The sequence below is a fragment of the Emys orbicularis genome, chromosome 20 (genome assembly GCF_028017835.1).
Source record: "Emys orbicularis isolate rEmyOrb1 chromosome 20, rEmyOrb1.hap1, whole genome shotgun sequence".
NCBI classification, from domain to species: domain Eukaryota; kingdom Metazoa; phylum Chordata; order Testudines; family Emydidae; genus Emys; species Emys orbicularis.
Window position 1 is genome coordinate 17474012 of NC_088702.1, and position 19285 is coordinate 17493296.

The 19285-nt window shown below is 52.8% G+C and overlaps 1 protein-coding gene across 1 annotated transcript; it reads left to right on the plus strand.

Moving 5' to 3' along the window:
* Positions 1 to 694: 694 nt before the first annotated feature.
* LOC135892432 (cytochrome c oxidase subunit 6B1) lies at positions 695 to 6894 on the plus strand. Its single transcript, XM_065420212.1, has 4 exons — positions 695 to 787; positions 1714 to 1829; positions 5605 to 5705; positions 6637 to 6894. The coding sequence occupies exons 2-4, from the start codon at positions 1724 to 1726 to the stop codon at positions 6688 to 6690; spliced, it is 261 nt and encodes an 86-aa protein (XP_065276284.1). The 5' UTR covers positions 695 to 787; positions 1714 to 1723; the 3' UTR covers positions 6691 to 6894.
* The last annotated feature ends 12391 nt before the right edge of the window (positions 6895 to 19285 follow it).

The window sequence follows — 19285 nt, forward strand, 5'->3', positions numbered from 1 at the left end:
TTGATCTGACCCAGTATGGCCGTTCTTATGGTCTTATGAGCTTCAATGTAATGTTAAAATTATCAAGGGATGTCCCTTAAAATAAGGGATGGGTGGTCACCCTAAGAGCGGCACCATCCCACTGACAACCCCCCTTTGCACAGCCCCATCAGTGCCCCCTTGAACAAGCTGCCCTGGGCCACCACCTAGCCGGCCCACAGCTCACGCCTAAAGCTGGCCTGGTGCAGCTGCAAGGAGCTTGGGGCCGGCTGCTTCTGACTGGCAAAGGCCCTGGGTATTTGGTGCATGTTAAGGAGCCTGGCAACTGGCATGGTTCTTCTACAGAACCACTTGGGGCAACGTTTCAGGTTGAGCTGGTGACTGCAACACTCCCCAGGAGCCTCTCTCAGTGCAGTGGGGTGGGATCAGCTGGGGGCTGAGCAGCGGGAGCTGAATCTAGAGTGTCTTCTCCATGTGCCCGTTTATTATGTGTATTGTGGTAAGTGTCTGCACGGTGTGCCCGTGTATTATGTGTATTATGGTAACAGCGGGAGGTCGCAGCTCCGATGGGACCACCCCTATCGATGCTCCCCGCCCTCTTCCGGTGCCGCTCTAGCCCTCCCCTCTCGATGTTCTCGCGGCGACGCTCTAGCCGCGCCCTGCCCCGCTCTCTTAGCCTGGACGTCGCGTCCCTTTCATGACAAACCGTCACTTCCGGCGCCTCTCTAGCCCCATCCGTCTCTGTGGTTCCGTTCTCAGACCGTCGGTCTCAGGGTGAAAGTCACTTTCAGGAAGAGCCGCCGCGCGGGTGAGGCCGGGACCGGGGGGGATGAAGCGGGGACTGGGGGTGGGGATCCCCGTCTGTCCTGGCACCGGCTGTCCGTGCCCCCCCCCCCCCGCCCGAGGACTCGAACCCGGGTCCCTCGCGCGGCCAACCCCCCTCCCGGGACTCGGCTCAGCCCTGCCCGGGATCCGCGGCCTCGCTCCGGCCTCCGCGCTGGGGCCGGCGCCGCGGGGGGGGGGGGGGGTGTTCGCGCCGGGGTTTACCCCCCCCCCCGAAACCGGCTTGGGCGGAGCGGCCCGGGGCGGGGTGGGGGGGGGGGGTGAGATCGGGGCTGGCTCTTGCGGAATATGACCAGGGCGATGGGAAGCCCCAGAGCTCACCCCGGCTTCCCGTCAGTGGGGGGAGACTGCCAAGGTTTTCTTTCCTTGGAGCCGGCCCTGTGAGTCTGTTCCGGCTGCGCTCTCTGGATTCATTGCTGTTGGGGTGTTGCAAACCGGGCGCATTGGTAGCTCGAAGGGGGCTTCCCTTGCTACATTCCTGTCCATGGGAGGCAGCTGCAAGTCTAAATATGGGGGGACCAGATCCCAGAGCAAAGGGGTGTGAAGCCCGTGCTCAGAGCGCTGTCACGCTTCCTGGGGAGCCCCCACTGCTCAAAGCGCAGAGGCTTTGCTGGGATTAAATTGTTAGCTCCTTGAGGTAGAGGCTGACTCTCACTCTGTGTCTATGCAGCGCCCGGCACAACGGGACCCCGATCTCAGCCGGGGCAGGATCTGTCTCTTGCTCTGTGTCTATGCAGCGCCCGGCACAACGGGACCCCGATCTCAGCCGGGGCAGGATCTGTCTCTTGCTCTGTGTCTGTGCAGTGCCCAGCACAATCGGGCCCTGTTTGAGATCTTTAACCGCTGCCACAATACAAATGACATGATTTCCCCCCCCCCCCTCTTCCCTAGAACAAGAAAAATGGCTGACAGCATCCAGGCCAAGCTGGACAACTACAAAACCGCCCCCTTCGACAGCAGGTTCCCGAATCAGAACCAGACTCGCAACTGCTGGCAGAACTACCTCGGTGAGATGGGCTGTTAGCAACCAAACGATCTGAACTCTGATGCAGCTTGTTCACTTTGGCTGGTGACACAGGCCTAGGCAGTTTCGCTTCTTGTCTATTGTTTAGATTGCCCACAGTCCATAAATTGATAGTTAAAAGTATCCAGGTAATGATGAATCACATTTGCTTTCCTCCCCTGTAACTATTTATGCACTGCTAAGGTAGCATCTAACGGCCTCGATCCATGGGGGTCCCCAGTGTGCTGGGTGCTCGGTACATGCCATGAAAAGACAGTCCTTGTCTTGAAGAGTTTATAACCTGAAGCCCTGATCCGCAAAGACTTAAGGACCTGCATAACTTTGCACATGGTTAGAGCCCTGCACGGATACAAAATATGTATCCGCATCCAATCCACAAACATGGTCCGTGGATATCCACGGATTTGCAGGGTGCTACACATGGTGTGTAGACCCTTTGAAGTCCCCTGGATGAGATGAACAGATTTAAAGGCCAGAAGGCCCATTAAATCATCTAGTCTGACCTCCGTATAATCCAGGCCAGAGAACTTGACCTGAACACCCCTGTTTTGAGCCCACTACCAATTTGCTTCGCTTTCCGTTAAGTGCATGTCAACAGCCTCCAGATATAGCTAATGCAGAGTTTAAGGCAGCTGGTGCTGCCTCATGCCCTCCAGAATGTAGGGAGGGGCTAAACGTAACCCTCTGAAAACCAGGAAATAGAAAGCTCTGGTACATGCCATCCCAAGCGTGAGGTACCAGTGAGATGATCGATTTGTTAGATGTTGTACAGCGCACAGCACAGAAGTCCTGCCACAAAGATCAATCTAAAGGCGATGGGGGAAGTTTGTTTATTAATCTAATTTAACAAGCCCTCGCTAGATGCTATGATGGAGTTGCCTGAACTCGAGGATGGTGCCTTCTAGTCCTAGGCAATCCATCCTGAATTGAACAGGAGTACTTGTGGCACCTTAGAGACTAACAAATTTATTAGAGCATAAGCTTTCGTGGGCTACAACCCACTTCTTCGGATGCATATCCTGAATTGCTGCTTCATAATGGCCAATTCAGTTAGCCCAAACAGGCTTCCCTGAATCCTGAACCTCATTTTTTCCAGGCTCTTGAGTTACTCCGTGTCTCAGCCTGTTACTCCTGCGAGTAGCTCAACACGATGCGTCTGAGTAAAACTGCAGCAGCTTTCGTTCAAACATCATCTGTAAAAGATGGAAAATTGGAATTACGCTTCTGTATGAAGGACAGAGAGAATCTTCAAAGATTCCCCCCCTGCTTATGGGGGTGTCTGTGTTTGTTGAACCGTATCACCGATGTGTCTGGCTTCCAGCACTGCAAGGAGAGATCTAGCTCTGGGTTTTTTAGCTTTCATTTAATAAGGCCTAAACAATATTCAGTTTAAAAAATATCTCCTCTTCAAGGCTTTGGTAGCATATTGTCTCTTGGTAACGAGAGAGAGGATGGCCAAGTGATTAGGGCACTACTAGCCTGGCACTGCAGAGACCTGGGATTAAGTTCTCTGCTCTGCTCCATGTGTGATGTCAGGTAAACGGTTTAGCCTTGCTGTACCTCGCTTTCCCCATCTGTACAATGGAGTAATAGCACTGCCCTGCTTCACAGGAGTGTGGTGAGGATAAACCCATTAAAGCAGAGCCGGTTTTCCATCCAGTGGGAAATTCTGAACATTTTGGTACCAAATCAGAACAAAAAGCTGAACTTTCAAAATTCTCCGTGGAACGAAAATTCCCTCAGAACTTGGTCCAGAACCATCACAGTGTTTTGTTTTGTCTTTTCATATCCTATAAAAAGTTAACATAATGTACAAATTTAAATGATAGTCTCAAAAAAACATTTTGACCTTGATGAAAAGACTCGTTTTGACTCTTTTTCCCCTTGAAAATTCTTGAAATCAAAATGTTCCTGCAAAATCTGTGATTCTGGTGAAACTGCATTTTCCAATGGAAAACTGATCTATGGAAAATTTTTCGAGGTGCTCAGATATGACAGTAATGGGGGCCAGATTATCACCAAACCCTTAATCTAAGAGCAGGGGAGTTGCAAGCTGTGTCCTTGAGCATGTACAGAATTTGGGCTAGCAGCTGGCTGTCAATTTCCACTGACTTCCAGTGCTCAGCACCTTGAGGAAGCTACACCGATGCTATCAGCCATGGGTGTCTTAATCCCTCAGCCTTTCATTTGGGGAACTCTCTCCTGGGAAGCGGTGACTCACAAACAGAGCTGGGGTCGTGGTGTGCAATTGGCCCAATGAGAGCTCCCAGTGCGACACTGCAGCCAAAAAGGCTAATGCGATCCTGGGATGTGTAAATAGGGGAATCTTGAGTAGGAGCAGGGAGGTTGTTTTTCCCTTTGAATCGGGACTGGTGCGACTGCGGCTGGAGTCCTGTGTCCACAGTTCAGGAAGGATGTTGATAAATTGGCAAGATTCAGAGAAGAGCCAAGAGAAAGATTAAAGGGTTAGAAAAGCTGCCTCATAGCGTAGGTAGCTCAATCTGTTTAGCTTCAGGAGAAGGTTAAGGGGTGGCTTGATCCCAGTCTGTAAGTACCTGTGTGGGAGTTGGAGTTGTTATACAGGGTATTCCCATGACACTAATTTAACCATAAATTCCTCTATTAAATCCAAAGGCCAAATGGTATTAATTCAGTGACTCTAAACATGCCTAAATAATAAGCAGTTTACTACAGTAACAAAACCTTGATAAGCATTTGACCAAAATACTTACAAACATGCTAAACCCTGCAGGTCTACACTTAAAATGCTGCAGCGTTTAAGTGAAGACGCTCCGCTACTGATGACAGAAAGCTCTCCCATGGGTGTAGTTAATCCACCTCCTCGAGCTGTGTCGATGGTCAGTGGGAGAAGCCTTCCCTTTGACATAGCACTGCCTACACGCAGGGGGGTTAAGGTCGGTATAACTCAGTCGCTCAAGGGTGTGGATTTTTCACACCCTGGAGCTATGGAGTTATGCCAAGATAGGTCTGCAGTGTAGACCTGGCCCCATATTGGTCGCCCCCAACTTGGCCAGGCGAGTATTAGCCAAGAACCCCTTATACCCTTTAACAAACCTGTGAGGTCATTGCCAATCATCAGACCTTAGCTATGGCTGGATGAAGCAGTTTCTTAAATAGCCAATTATTTATGCCCCTGGTATCCAATTAACCTTGTTTTATTTGTTACTTCAGCTGAAACCTTAAGTAAGAGAACGCCGATATCATGATGGGTCACTGTGTGTCACACAACTACTCCTCTTGGTCCTGATCTCATTCTTTTTGGTCACGTGCTTTGAGCTGGTTGCTCGTGCTAATATCCAAACTCAATTTAAAACCACAGTTCACCCACATGTAACGTGGACCTATATTCCTGCAGTGGGGAGTTAATCTTTAAGAATGGGCTCTTCAGTCTCGTAGACGAAGGTCTAACACCAGCCAGGAGTTGGAAGTTGAAGCTAAACAATTTCAGATTGGAAATGAGGTGTAAATTTTTGACAGAGTAATAACCACTGGAACAGTTCCCCAGCGGTTGTGGTGGATTCGCCATCGCTGGCAATTTTAAATCAAGATTGGATGTTTTCCTAAAAGATCTGTTCTGGGTTGGAATTCAGGGAAGTTCTATGACCTGTTTTGTACAGGAGGTCAGATAGATGATCGCAGTGGTCCCGTCTGGCCTCGGAATCTATGAAACTGCTCCCCCAGAAGCATCAGCTTTGGGGAGTTTTTCTAGCCTTGAAACTTCTCTCTCTCTCTCGTAGACTTCCATCGCTGCGAGAAAGCCATGACAGCCAAGGGAGCCGACGCCACGTGCTGCCAGTGGTACCGCCGTGTGTACACGTCCCTCTGTCCCATCTCTTGGGTAGGTCACTGGGGCTGAAAGGTTCTTGGCTAGAAAGTGGGGTTATCAGGCGTGTGGGGGAGGGCAGAGGGCGCTCAGCACCTCATGGGATTGGGCCTGCATCTGTGTTAATTCCGGCTAGAGATGGATGCAGGAGCCAATTGGTGTAGCTAGGAAGCTGCAACGTGAGGGTCTCTGATCTGGAGCCCCAGGAGCTGTGTGGGTCCCTGTCATCTTCAGTCACACCAGCCCCTCCACCTGAAAAATTGCCCAGTGACTCAGATCCCATAATCCTTTGCAGGTCCAAAGGATTGTGGGATACAGGGAGTTCCCTTTGGAGAATCCCCAGCCTGTAGCCCCTTGGCTGGAGCACTAATAAAAAGTGCTGCCTTGTTCTCATATAGGCAATCAATCTACATGTCCTAGCTCTGGCAGATCCCTGTCGGGTGATTCTGATGGAAAATCAGATCCACAATGGAACAATTTTTCATGATGTGTCTGCTTCTTGCAGGAAAAATCGCAAATTGTCATCAAATCCGAATGCCTGAAAACCAAAATATTTCCATTTGGTTCCTCTGCTGCAATGTTTCATGGGCATTGTAGTTTGTATCTTCCTGGCCCCCTGCCCTCTATGAACTAGGTTCCCTGGCTGCACTACATGTCCCATGATGCACTGTGGTCAGGGGTTGGTATGATAAACTGCCTCCCCAAGAGGAGACCCCTGTGCATCGTGGGAGTTGTAGTCCAACTAGGATGCTCAGCCCATAGAGAATGGGGGCGTGAGGCACTAATCAAAATTCTGGCTTTTCGGCCAAAAAATGGTTAGAAAAGTCCAGTTTTCTGCCAGTGGGAAGTCAAGAAGCCTGGCTGTCCCCTCCCATCCCAAGCCGGAGCTCCTTTCTTCTGGTCACGCCGGAATGAGTGATCAATGGAACCTGTTGGTCTCTTTCAGGTCAACGCCTGGGATGAGCGCCGGGCAGAAGGGACCTTTCCTGGCAAGATCTGATTGGCTGGTGTTGGTGCGTCAGCCACTTGTGCCTCCTTGCCCCGGGGCACAGTGGCTCTGCTCGGCCCCTCGGTTCGATGTCTCCGGCCGAACCTTTGATTGTCTTTGTCTTCAGTCCCGTCCGCTCGAGAGTTCGGTGCCCTGTGATGGGGCAGAGTCTGGGCCTTGCAAACTCTGATGATAAAAGTAAAGGGATAAAACCTACATCATCTGTCTCTCTCTTTCATTGGGACCATAATGGGATAGTCTAAGGAGCTATTCCCTCCCAGCCCCCTGGCTCTGACACTAGACACCACTCCCCTCCCCGAGCTGGGGAGAGAACCCAGGAGTCTTGACTGGGTGACACTGGCCCATCCTCCGTCACCCTTCTAAACCTGCGTTCCGTGCCGAGGAAGCAGCTCCGTTCTCTCTCCTGTCCCCACGGGGATGAAAGGAAGAGATGTCCTGGCAGGAGGCTGTCTGGCACTTGGGCTGCTTGGGCCTCAGCTTGGCGAGCTTGTTACAGCGCTTCCTGGTGGCAGCTCGCTGCGGTAGAGAGGCAATGAATAGCAACAGGTGGCACAGCACCGCTAGCCCCCACCCTCAACTCGTTCAGACACTCCGACGATCCCGGCCTAGGTCGCTCCACCGGCGAATGCTGATGGCTGGGCGCTAGCCTGTCTGTTCTGCCCCAACCCCTCAAGCGTGAATTCCCCATCTCCTGCTGCATTTAACCCCTGCTCTACGTGCTGCTCTCTGCCTGTTTGGCCAATGGCGCTTTCCCCATTTACAGCAGTGTTCTGGGTTTGTACAGCACCGAGCACAGCTGGGTCTTGCTCTGTGTCCTCAAGGCACTAGGTGACACAGCTCAAAAATGTGTCTTCACCTTGATGAAACCCAACGCTGTAATTAAGGGGTGAGAATTAGCTCGGATCTATGGCTGACTTTTGTACCAGTCGACCCACTTTGCTGAGCAGAGTTATGGGACTGCTGTCATCACACCAGTATGTTCCCTGCTGTTAGACTAGGATAAAGGGGCCTTCCTGTAGCGGAAACAAGCTAGACCAGTACACGCAGCTTTGTAATAGTATCTGGGGTCAACCAATGAAAAACCAGGGATGAGAGGTAAGGTTAACATTCATGGATCCAGAGTGGGGAACAATGAGCCGCTCATCTAACGAGTCAGTGGACACCAGTAGGAGGTGTGATTGTTGGCGGGGGATGTCCAGCTTCCATTGCTCCAGCTGTATGGCCGTTGTGGCGAGCTCTGGGAGCAGGCTGCCGTGGAGGTCCCGTGACATTGTGTGGCCAATGGGGGTGCGCATGGATTAGGAGGGGGGGGGCAAGTACAACCAGAATCTAGGCAGAAGGTGCTGGGGGGGCTGCAGGCTGACGCGCCCTTCACAGATGTGTGCCAGGGTCTCCCTTGCTGCAGAAGGGGCCGGTGTCGGAGGAGTTTGTGCACCATGCCAGGTACGTGCCTGTGCTCATGGCTCTGTGGATGAGCTGGCAGCTCTTACCCCTGGTGGGCTGTGGAACCAGCGTGGGGTGCAGGCTGCCCCCTGGGGTTCTCTACAGGTCACAGTAGGTCCCACCATTTGGTGTGGGGCAGGACATGAGAGCAAGGGAAGCATGGTGTGAAGCATAAGGGTGTACAGCTGTTTCCTAGGCATGGTTGGGAGGCAGACCTGCTGGGTGTCGCTCAGCCTGCTTGTGGGGAGAGAGGGGCTGGGGGGCTTGTGGGGCAGAAACCTGATGCTGAGCTCCAGAGGGCTGGGAGTGAGAGGTAGGTGGGGAGCTCACACACCGGCCTTCAGCCTACACATCCGAGGGTAGAGCTAGCACCCCTGCTTTTACAGGCAGACACCCCATCTCCATGGAACCACTCCAAGGGCTGCAGGATCCCTCCTGTCCCTGGGGCAGCTGTTCCAAGGGTCAGTTCCCTTCCCTGCCCCTTGTTTGCAGTCGGGATTGGTCCGGCTTTGGCTGTCGGGTCTCCCTCAGCCCTGGTCCGTTGGGTTAAGGAGCCCTCTGCTCCCCGGGGGGCGCTGACAGACCGGCATCAAGTCCCTGGACTCTGACCCCACCCGGGATGCGCAGATTTAAAAAAAAACACCCCGGGAGTCGGGACTTGCGCTCCGGGCAGGGAGCCCGGCTGTGGGGCGGGGCGAGCATGGGGGGCCCAAACCAACCAACCGCGGTTAGGGAGGCAGAGGCGGGGCTGCTGGCTGGAGATTTCCCAATAGGAGTTTACGCGGCAGATTCAAACCCCCGATCCCAGGCTCCGGCACCGCCACTTCCTCGGAGACCGGCAGGTGCGTGTGCGGCGGGGGCCGGTGACCGGCAATGGGGGGATACGGTGGGGCAGGCGCGGGGGTGGGCAGTGGCAGAGCCCAGCCCCCCGGTGGCAGCCGCTGGGCCCGGCCCCTGCTAACCCCCCCCCCCTTGTCTCTTCCAGCTGCTCTCGCCCCGCTGCAGCGCGATGGTCCCGGGCTCCGGCCGCCCCCTGCCCCTGCTGGCCGCGTGGGGGGCGCTGTGGGGTGAGTATCGCCCCCTGCGGGGTCTGGGGTCCCTGCGCCGCCCCCTGTGGGGTTCCCACCCGGGTGGGGTGGGCCGAGCCGGGGCGGGAGTGGCCGGGGAGGGGAGCCGCACCGAGCTCTCCCCGGGACGGGGGGCGCGAGGTGCCGCTGGTCTCTCCCCAGCGCGGGGGCTAAATCCCGCCTGCAGCCGCGGCCCATTATCTGAAAAAGTACCTGGGGGGGGGAAGCTGCCTTCTGATTGGCCGTCTGCCTCACTGCCCCGCCTATACCAGAAGTTGAGCAACCAATCAGAGCTCAGTCTTCCTCTCTTCCCCTCCTGTGTGAGCTGGGTCACCGCCTCTGCCCCTCCCCTTCCCTGCTGCACTCCGGCGGCAGGGGGGACCCCCGGAGCTCCCGCCGAGCAGGGCCCGGGCAGAGACAAGGCTGGGAGCCACTGGGTGAAAGCAGGGAAGTCTGGGAGTCAGGACTCCTGGGTTGTATCCCTGGCTCTGGGAGGGGAGTGGTGTCTAGTGGTTGGGGGGGGGAGTCAGGACTCCTGGGTTCTCTTCCTGCCTTTGCCACTGATTGTCTGGGTGACTTTTGAGTCAGTCTGTTCACTGCCTTTGTGCCTCCATTCTTCCATCTGTAAACTAAATTGTGATGCTTGTGTATAACTGCACCTGCGATTTGTGGAGTCCCTCGGGGGAGGGGCTGCATCTGGGGTCGCTGGGCAGTGGGGGTTGGAGGGTGGGTCAGGGCTGCAGCCACATCTCTACGCCTGACTCTGTTTCCCTTTCAGGGCTCATCACAGCCGAGTTGCCCATCACCGCTCGGTTCGGGGGGGACGTCACCCTGAGCTGCCTCTTCCCATCCCAGCCTGGGATGAACCTCCAGCGCCTGACCCTCACCTGGCAGAAGGAACAGGTGGGCGCAGAGGCCCTGGTGGTTCATAGTTACTATTATGGGAAGGACCAGCTGGCGAGACAGGACGAGGCTTATAGGAACCGGACCTGGCTGGATCCAGAGGGGCTGGCTCGAGGGAACGCGTCCCTGACACTGAGGGGTGTCCGCATGCAGGATGAGGGCATCTATCGCTGCCACATCACCTCAGAGTTGGGCATCACTTCGGAGACGAGGCAGGTTACAGTGACTCAAACCGGCCGCTTCCTGGCCAAGCTGACTGGGATTGCAGGAAATGCTGCATGTGAGTATTATGGTGTACCAGTGGGGGTAGGGTGGGGAGCCCAGAGTTGGGATAGAGGGGGGCTACAGATCAGGATTGGGGGGGTGCTGGCAGAGCCATGGGGACAGCTCCAGGCTGGGACAGTCAATCACTTTCTTCTTCACTGAGCCCCACCACCGGCTGCCCTGGATCTAGTTGCGGTGCTGCTGGGATTCTCGTATGATCCAGCCTAGGCTGATCCTAGACAGTCTGTGCAGATCAGGCCCAGTTTGGATACACATTTGCTGCCATCTGGTGGCAGAGCTGTAAACTGCTCTATCATACCCTGATGCCGGCCAGCCTGTAACTCAGGGGTGGTCAATATGCAGACTATGGGCCAAACCCGGACCACCAGACGCAGTTGAATGGACAGCAAAAAAAAAAAAAAAAAAAGTATGTATTTATCATTATTGTTATTGTGATGTGAAAAATGTTTCTCTGGACTCTGGACCTTGACCAAGAAATTTGGACCTTGACAAAAAATAGACTACCCCTGCTGTAACTCATTGCCAGCTCCCCCTGGCTTTTCTCTCTTGCTGCAGGGCTGGGCGGCAGCTGGGTCCCTTTGCTGGGTCTGTGGCTGGTGCTGATCGTACCGGTTCTCAGAGGATATCACTGAAACGCCCCCTGCAGACAAGTCCTGGCTGCCAGCAACACCCGGGCACTGGCCCCGCCAAAGAAAGAGCTGCACTGAGACATCCCTGTGCGCGCAGACTATAAATGCTACATGTGTGCGCTGGACACGATGGGCTCAGCCTCCTGTCGACATCTCCCGGGGGACGGGCCCGGGGCTGCTTATCAGGATTCCCGGGCAATGACGTTTTTCTTTGTACAAAGCAGCTTAATTTAACACTACGTTTATTGTCCCTGGGTAAAATTAGCCTCCATATTAACCACTGTGATATTCTTATGATTAAGGCTCTGTTTTAGTCACAGGTATTTTTACTAAGGGTCATGGACAGGTCATGGGCAATAGACAAAAAGTCACGGCCCCATGACCTGTCCATGACTTTAACTAAAAATACCTGTGTGACGGGTTGGATCACAGAAACCCCCTTGGGAGCTGCCACCCGATGTACCAAGACTACCCCTGTTCCTGTTTTCCCTGCCAGCTCAGGACTCCAGCACCCTGTCTTGCTGAGCCAGACACTTCCGTCTGGCTCCAGACACAGACCCAGGGTCTGAATCACTTGTCCCAGAGCTGCAAGTTTACCTGAAAACAGCGCACAGACATGTGCTTGTCTCTAGCACTCAGATGCCCAACTCCCAATGGGGTCTAAACCCAAATAAATCCGTTTTACCCTGCATAAAGCTTATGCAGGGCAAACCCAGAAATTGTTCGCCCTCTATAACACTGATAGAGAGATATGCACAGATGTTTGCTCCCCCAGGTATTAATACATACTCTGAGTAAATTACTAAATAAAAAGTGATTTTATTAAATACAGACAGTAGGATTTAAGTAGTTCCAAGTAATAACAGACAGAACAAAGTAAGTCACCAAACAAAATAAAATAAAATGCGCAAATCTATGTCTAATCAAACTGAATACAGATAATCTCACCCTCAGAGATGCTTCAGTAAGCTTTTTCTCACACTGGACACCTTCCAGGCCTGGGCACAATTCTTTCCCCTGGTACAGCTCTTGTTACAGCTCAGGTGATAGCTAGGGGATTCTTCATGATGGCTCCTCTCCTCCCTTGTTCTCTTCCACCCCTTTATATATCTTTTGCATAAGGCGGGAACCCTTTGTCCCTCTGGGTTTCCACCCCCCCTCACTGGAAAAGCACCAGGTTAAAGATGGATTCCAGTTCAGGTGACATGATCACATGTCACTGCAAGACTTCATTACTCACTTGCCAGCACACACATATACAGGAAGACTCACAGGTAAATACAGCCATCTGCAGACAATGGGAGTCATCAAGATTTCAAACCATCCTTAATGGCCCACACTTTGCATAATTACAATAGGCCCTCAGAGTTACATTTTATATTTCTAGTTTCAGATACAAGAGTGGTACATTTCTACAAATAGGATGATCACACTCAGTAGATTATGAGCTTTGTAATGATACCTTACAAGAGACCTTTTGCATGAAGCATATCCCAGTTACATTACATTCACTTACATTTTTATAAAACCATATAGACTGCACAACGTCACAACCTGTGACTGAATCTTACCTGCTGGGGTAGGGAAGGGAAGCGGCCCGGTAGCCCCTGCCGCCGGTGGTCCCTGACCACTACACTAGGGCAGTGCTGGGGACTGGCTGCCTGGGGCTGCCAGAGCAGCGGCTGGCCCCTGGGCTTCCCCAGTTGCTGGGGTGGTCCTGAGGTCAGCCACACCAGCACTGCAAAATTCACAGAGGTCATGGAAACCGTGACCTCCATGAATGATTCGCAGCCTTAGTTATGATGTGTTTTGTACAAAGTATGTGTTGTGAGGTATAACTGAAAAACTCTTGATCTCTTGAGCATTAACATCCCCAGTTGAATTGTATGTGCTAGCATTGTATGTGAAGTTATGAAGTTTTGCTGTGTGTGTGACTGAAATATGTTGTGAGGTTGAGAGACACCAACAGCTGGCCTTTCAGTAATGACAAAGGGGCAACCCTCACTGGCCAGAGAGGCGTTGATGGCCCATCAAGAAGAATCCACTCTCCCAGAGACTCCTCAGAGGGGGCCTGTACACAGTGGGCACTGCCTGACCCCACGTCATATCAAGGATCTTTCTAGCCCCAGGAAGAAAGTATAAAAGAGGGAAAGTGACATCATCACTTGGCCTCTCTCCTCCCCCATCACAACTCCTGGAAGATCCTCTGGAAGTCAAAGGCTATGGCTACAGTCCAAGGCTTTTAGCAACAATAAACTTCCACCACCCACAAGCGGCAGCGGCTGTGTCAGCAGGAGGGTGCTGGTCACACTGGCGCTTGTCGGTAAAACTTTTGTCGTATGGGGGTGAGGTGTTTTTTTTTAACACCCTTGAACGACAAAAAATTTACCGACAAAGTGCCAGTGTAGACAAATCCAAAGACTTTGAACGACGGAGATTGGTCCCAAGCTGGGTAAAGAATCCAGCCTATGTATTGAGAAGTGTGAGCTTGCCTGTAACATCTATGAGAGACAGACTGCTTGATTCAAATTGTGCTTTGTCTGTAGAATTTAGACTGCAAATCTTTTATTTCTATGAATCGTAGACTATCAGGGTTGGATGGGACCGCAGGAGGTCATCTAGGCTCAAAGCAGGACCAATCCCCAACTAAATCATCCCAGCCAGGGCTTTGTCAAGCCTGACCTTAAAAACCTCTCAGGAAGGAGATTCCACCACCTCCCTAGGGAACCCATTCCAGTGCTTCACCACCCTCTTAGTGAAAAAGTTTTTCCTAATATCCAACCTAAACCATTGAGCACGTGGGTTCTGAAGCCCAATGGGTGGAGAGATGTAGTTAGTGTTATTGAGGAGGGTTTGACATGATTCATGCTTGTCTCTTTTCATGGTATAAATAAAAGAACTTACTTAGGGATTGGTTTTTTTGTTCCTGCTTTGTGTTTATGAGCCCCAGTTGTGGTGTTTTCCCAAATTAATGCGGAGTTAGTTCCTCCTTTTTATTAAAAGTTTTTGCTATATTCAGACTTTGTGCTTGTGAGAGAAGTTTTGCCTCTTAGGGGCACCTAGGAGTGGTATGTAATTGTCACTGGGTGGGGGCTCAAACTGGTTTTGTGATGTATTGTTGAAAAGGAACCCCTAGCTACTGAACCTGGCCCTTGTTGCTGCTGGCTCCACCTGGCAGAAAGGTTACAAATACGTTTCTCTTTGTTTCTTTTAAGGAACACCCAATAGTTTTAGTATAAAAATACACATTTTTGAAAGTCTTCTTTCTTTTGAAGAAAATCAGTCTGTCTGCCCAGCAGAAATAAATCAGTGACACCAACAGCTGCACATTATGTGCAATAACTTCCTGACTGTCCCCAAATCCCGTGAGGTCCTGCCATCAACTCCAGCCGATTCTGCGCCTCTGAAATCCACGAGGCAGGTCCTGGAAATCATGAGATGGACTTTGAAATCATGAGATTTTAAAACATAAATTAATAGTCAAATCTGCCCTCTGGGCCACCAGGGGAGGCTGCTGGCGCCCCATGCATGAGGGTTGGGGGCGCTCCAGCCAACTGGAAGCGAACACACACAGAGAATTTCTGGGGCCAGCTCTGCGGTGGTGGTGGAGTCATGTCCTTCTGTTAAGCCTGGGGTGGGGGAGCTGCCATCCTAGTGCTCTCCATCCCACCCTTAGTACTTTATACTCCCCAATTCAACCCCCACGCACAATCCCCTACACCCCTGTGGTCTCCCTCCTGCCCCCGGTGATAAATTGTTCTCCATCTCCGCAGGAGGCAGGAGAAGCAGCAATCGGCTTAACCTGCAGCCGGGGAGAGTGAGGGTAGATATCCGGAACCACTTGCTAGCTCCCAGGGGAGTTCAGTCTGGACTTGGTGTCCAAGGGTATGTCTACACTACGGAATTAGGTCGATTTTATAGAAGTTGATTTTTAGAAATCGATTTTATACAGTTGATTGCGTATGTCCACACTAAGCGCATTAGGTCGGCGGAGTGCGTCCTCATTACTGTGGCTAGCATCAACTTACGAAGCGGTGCACTGTGGGTAGCTATCCCACAGTTCCCGCAGTCTCCGCCGCCCATTGGAATTCTGGGTTAAGCTCCCAATGCCTGATGGGGCAAAAACATTGTCGTGGGTGGTTTTGGGCACATGTCGTCAGTCGCCCCTCCCTCCGTGAAAGCAACGTCAGACAATTGTTTCGCACCTTTTTTCCGTGCAGACGCCATACCACAGCAAACATGGAGCCCACTCAGGCCAGCTCACTATCACCGCTGCTGTTGTGTCCTGGGTGCTGCTGTCAGCAGACGGTGCAGTAGGACTGCTAACTGTCGTCAGCCATCGCTTCCACTGCAACTCTGCTCTCCTGCAGACACCATACCACGGGAGGCATAGAGCCCGCTCAGCTCACCGTCACCACTGCTGTTGTGAGCATTGTAAACACCTTGCGCATTATCCTGGAGTATATGCAGAACCGGGCTAAGAAGAGGATTTTGATGAGGACATGGACACACACGTTCCTGAAAGCACAGGCTGTGGCAGTTGGGACATCATGGTGGCAGTGGGGCTGGTTGATACAGTGGAACGTCGATTCTGGGCCCGGCCAACAAGCACAGACTGGTTAGACCGCATAGCGTTGCGGGTCTGGGATGATTCCCAGTGGCTGCGAAACTTTCGCATGCCTAAGGTCACTTTCCTGGAACTCTGTGAGTTGCTTTCCCCTACCCTGAAGCACAGGAATACCAAGATAAGAGCTGCCCTGACAGTTGAGAAGCGAGTGGCGATAGGCCTGTGGAAGCTTGCAATGCCTGACTGCTACCGGTCAGTCGGGAATCAATTTGGAGTGGGCAAGTCTACTGTGCTCCAAGTTGCCAATGCAATCATTGACATTCTGTTATCAAGGGTAGTGACTCTGGGAAATGTGCAGGACATACTGGATGGCTTTGCTGCAATGGGGTTCCCTAACTGTGGTGGGGTGATAGACAGAACGCATATCCCTATATTGGGACCGGACCACCTTGCCAACCAGTACATGAACCGCAAGGGGTACTTCTCAATGGTGCTGCAAGCACTGGTGGATCACAAGGGACGTTTCACTGACATCAACAGCAGGAACTCCGGACAGTGGTGGGATAGTGGTAGGGTCCCCCCCAAGAATGGCATGCACTGTTCATAGAAGCGGCATGTATGGGGCTCTGACCCGGAGCGACTGTTTGCCTCCTTTGTCTTTTGGTCGGCTTGCCTGAGCGCCTTAACTTTCACACGGCACTGCTGTGTGTCCCTGGTGTAGCCTCTGTCCAACATGCCCTGGGAGATTTGGGCAAATATATTTGCATTTCTTCTTTTTGATCGGAGTTCGGCCTGCACAGATGCTTCTCCCCATACAGCAATCAGATCCAGTGTCTCCCTTTCGGTCCATGCTGGAGCTCGTTTGCGATTCTGGGGGGACAGCATGGTCACCTGTGCTACTGAGTGCTGCTGAGCTCACCACGCTGACCAAACAGGAAATGAAATTCAAAAGTTCCCGGGGCTTTTCTTGTGTACCTGGCTACTGCATCGGAGTTCAAAGTGCTGTCCAGAGCGGTCACAGTGGAGCACTCTGGGATAGCTCCCGGAGGCCAATACCATCGATTTGTGTCCGTACAACCCCAAATTTGACCCAGCAAGGTCGATTTTAGCGCTACTCCCCTCGCCAGGGAGGAGTACAGAAGTCGATTTAAGAGCCCTTTAGGTCGACGGAACGGGGTTGGTTGTGGACGCAGTCATTTTTAAATCCACCTAACGTGGCTAAATTCGACCTAACCCCAAAGTGTAGACCAGGCCTAAGGGAGGTTGTGGGGTCCCCGCCACTGGAGGTTTCTAAGCCCAGGCTGGACAAACCCCTGTCAGGGCTGCTCTAGGGTTACTTGGTCCTGCCTCAGTGTGGGGGACTGGACTAGCTGCCCTCCAAGGTCCTTCCCAGCCCCACATCTCTGGGGCTCTATAAATACCTTGGAGGCTCTGGCCCTAGCCCCACAGGGGTCTCACTAATCACTCTGATGTGGGGCAGTGATTAGAGGGGGACAAAGAGCTGCCCTGCGTGAGCGGGGTTAGGTTCCCCCCAGTGGGGGCCGTAGTGTATGAGCCCCATTGTATTGACATGGGTCAGTCCTCGCCTCGCAGGGGGATCTCCCGTCGCAGGGGTCAGGGACAAGAGCAAGCCCTGGTGCAGTGGCTCTGTGCTGCCCATAGAACTGCGCTGTCCTTGCTATAAAGTGTGGCCATCGCTTCGAGAGACCCCTGGCTCCCGGCTACAGAGCCTTGGCGTGAAGGCGTGAAGGCGAGGGAGCCACCGGGAGATCAGCCCTGAGGCTAGTGGTGGGTGTACCCTGGGCTGGGCAGGTGCTGGGGCCCGGCTGGCTCTGGGGTGAAGGATCCTCCACATCCTTCGTCCCGGCAAAGCGACTCTCTGAGCAGCGTCCACAAGTCCCACGGCCAGGAGGGCAAAGGATCCACACAGCCAGTATCACAGACAGGGTCACGGTGCCCAGACAGGCCACCAGCAGCCAGACGTGGCTGCATCTCTGCCCTGCAAGAGAGAGCCCAGAGCTTCCTGTGAACAGGGCCCAAGAGCTGGAGCGAGCTCCCCAGGCTCAGCGTGTCGCCCTCCCGCCCGGGCTGTTGTGGAGAAGCCCAAACTTGGGGCTACCACGCAGCAATACCCCACTCTGCCACTGGAGGGAGACAATGGGTTAAATAACTTTGCTCAGCCGCTAATCCCCTCCCCACGTCCCGCTGTGGGGCAGAGCCCTGCACCAGCTGGACAATTCCCATCCCCCTTCCCTCACTCACCGGGTCCTGCTGCCACTGTGATGTGCTGCACGGGGGTCTCCCGCCCGGGCACTGTCACCAGGAGCACAGTGAGGTTGGTGCTCTGCCCCATGGGCACGGCCAGCTCGCTGCACAGGGTGTAAAGGCCCCGGGTGTCCACAGACTCTGTGGTAGTGCTGAGCTCTGTCAGGTTGGTTCCCATCCCGTCCCTCCACGCCACGCTTGCCCGGGGGTACCCGCCCCCCGAGCTGAAAGTCAAGAGGGTGTGGCCCAGCCGAAACGAGAGGTCAAGGGTCAGATGAGGCTCACTGTAGGGTGCTGAAAGGAAAAACACTTCCCATGTCTCTGGAGTTTTTCACCTCCAGTTGCTTGACAGGCTCCAAACACAGGAATTGCTCCCCCAGTGCAGAGATGCAGCCGCCTCTGGGGTGGAACAGCCAGGTAACAGCTGCCCAGCAAGACAGCACAAGAGGTTAAGTTTTGCAGTTTGAGGTTAAGACATGAAGTTTGGGGTTTGAGCCAGCTTTGAGGAGGGACATCGCCTGCCGTTTGTCTGAGATCAGATCCACTCGGGATGGCCAGTGTCCACCCCACACACAAACACTCTCCCCACCTTGGTCTTACCAGCCAGAGCCAGTTACCATTTACAGGAATACTGGTTTCCTTCTGCAGAAGATGTTTTGACACCAGATAGGGATCTGGCCCCAATTGGCCATAGCGCCATTGGAATCAATGGGGCTATGCTGGAGAATCTTGTCCTCGGGGTTTCAGTTTTGTTTCCAACATTAACTTCATTTTCTTCCCACTGATATTTAAGAACATAAAACGTCCAGACTGGGTCAGACCAAAGGTCCATCTAGCCCAGTATCCTGTCTTCTGACAGTGGCCAGTGCCGGGTGCCCCAGTGGGAATGAACAGAACAGGGAATCATCAAGTGATCCATCCCCTGTTGCCATCCCCAGCTTTTGGCAAACAGAGGCTAAGGACACCATTCCTGCCCATCCTGGCTAATAGCCATTGATGGACCTATCCTCCAGGAACTTATCTAGTTCTTTTCTGAACCCTGTTATAGTCTTGGCCTTCACAACATCCTCTGGCAATGGGTTCCACAGGTTGACTGTGCGTTGTGTGAGGAAATACTTCCTTCTGTTTGTTTTAAACCTGCTGCCTATTAATTTCCTTGGGTGACCCATAGTTCTTGTATTATGGGAAGGAGTAAATAACACTTCCTTATTTACTTTCTCCATACCTGTCATGAGTTTATAGACCTCTATCATATCCCCCCTTGGTTGTCTCTTTTCCAAGTTGAACAGTCCCAGTCTTATTAATCTCTCTTCATATGGCAGCAGTTCCATACCTCTAATAATTTTTGTTGCCCTTTTCTGAACCTTTTCCAATTCCAATATATCTTTTTCGAGATGGGGCGACCACATCCGCACTCAGTATTCAAG

Coding starts and splice junctions, on each gene's coding strand:
- LOC135892432 (XM_065420212.1), top strand. CDS start 1,724: ATGGCTGACAGCATCCAGGCCAAGCTGGACAACTACAAAACCGCCCCC. Junction 1,830..5,604: donor CTGCTGGCAGAACTACCTCG/GTGAGATGGGCT, acceptor TCTCTCTCGTAG/ACTTCCATCGCTGCGAGAAA. Junction 5,706..6,636: donor CCCTCTGTCCCATCTCTTGG/GTAGGTCACTGG, acceptor GGTCTCTTTCAG/GTCAACGCCTGGGATGAGCG.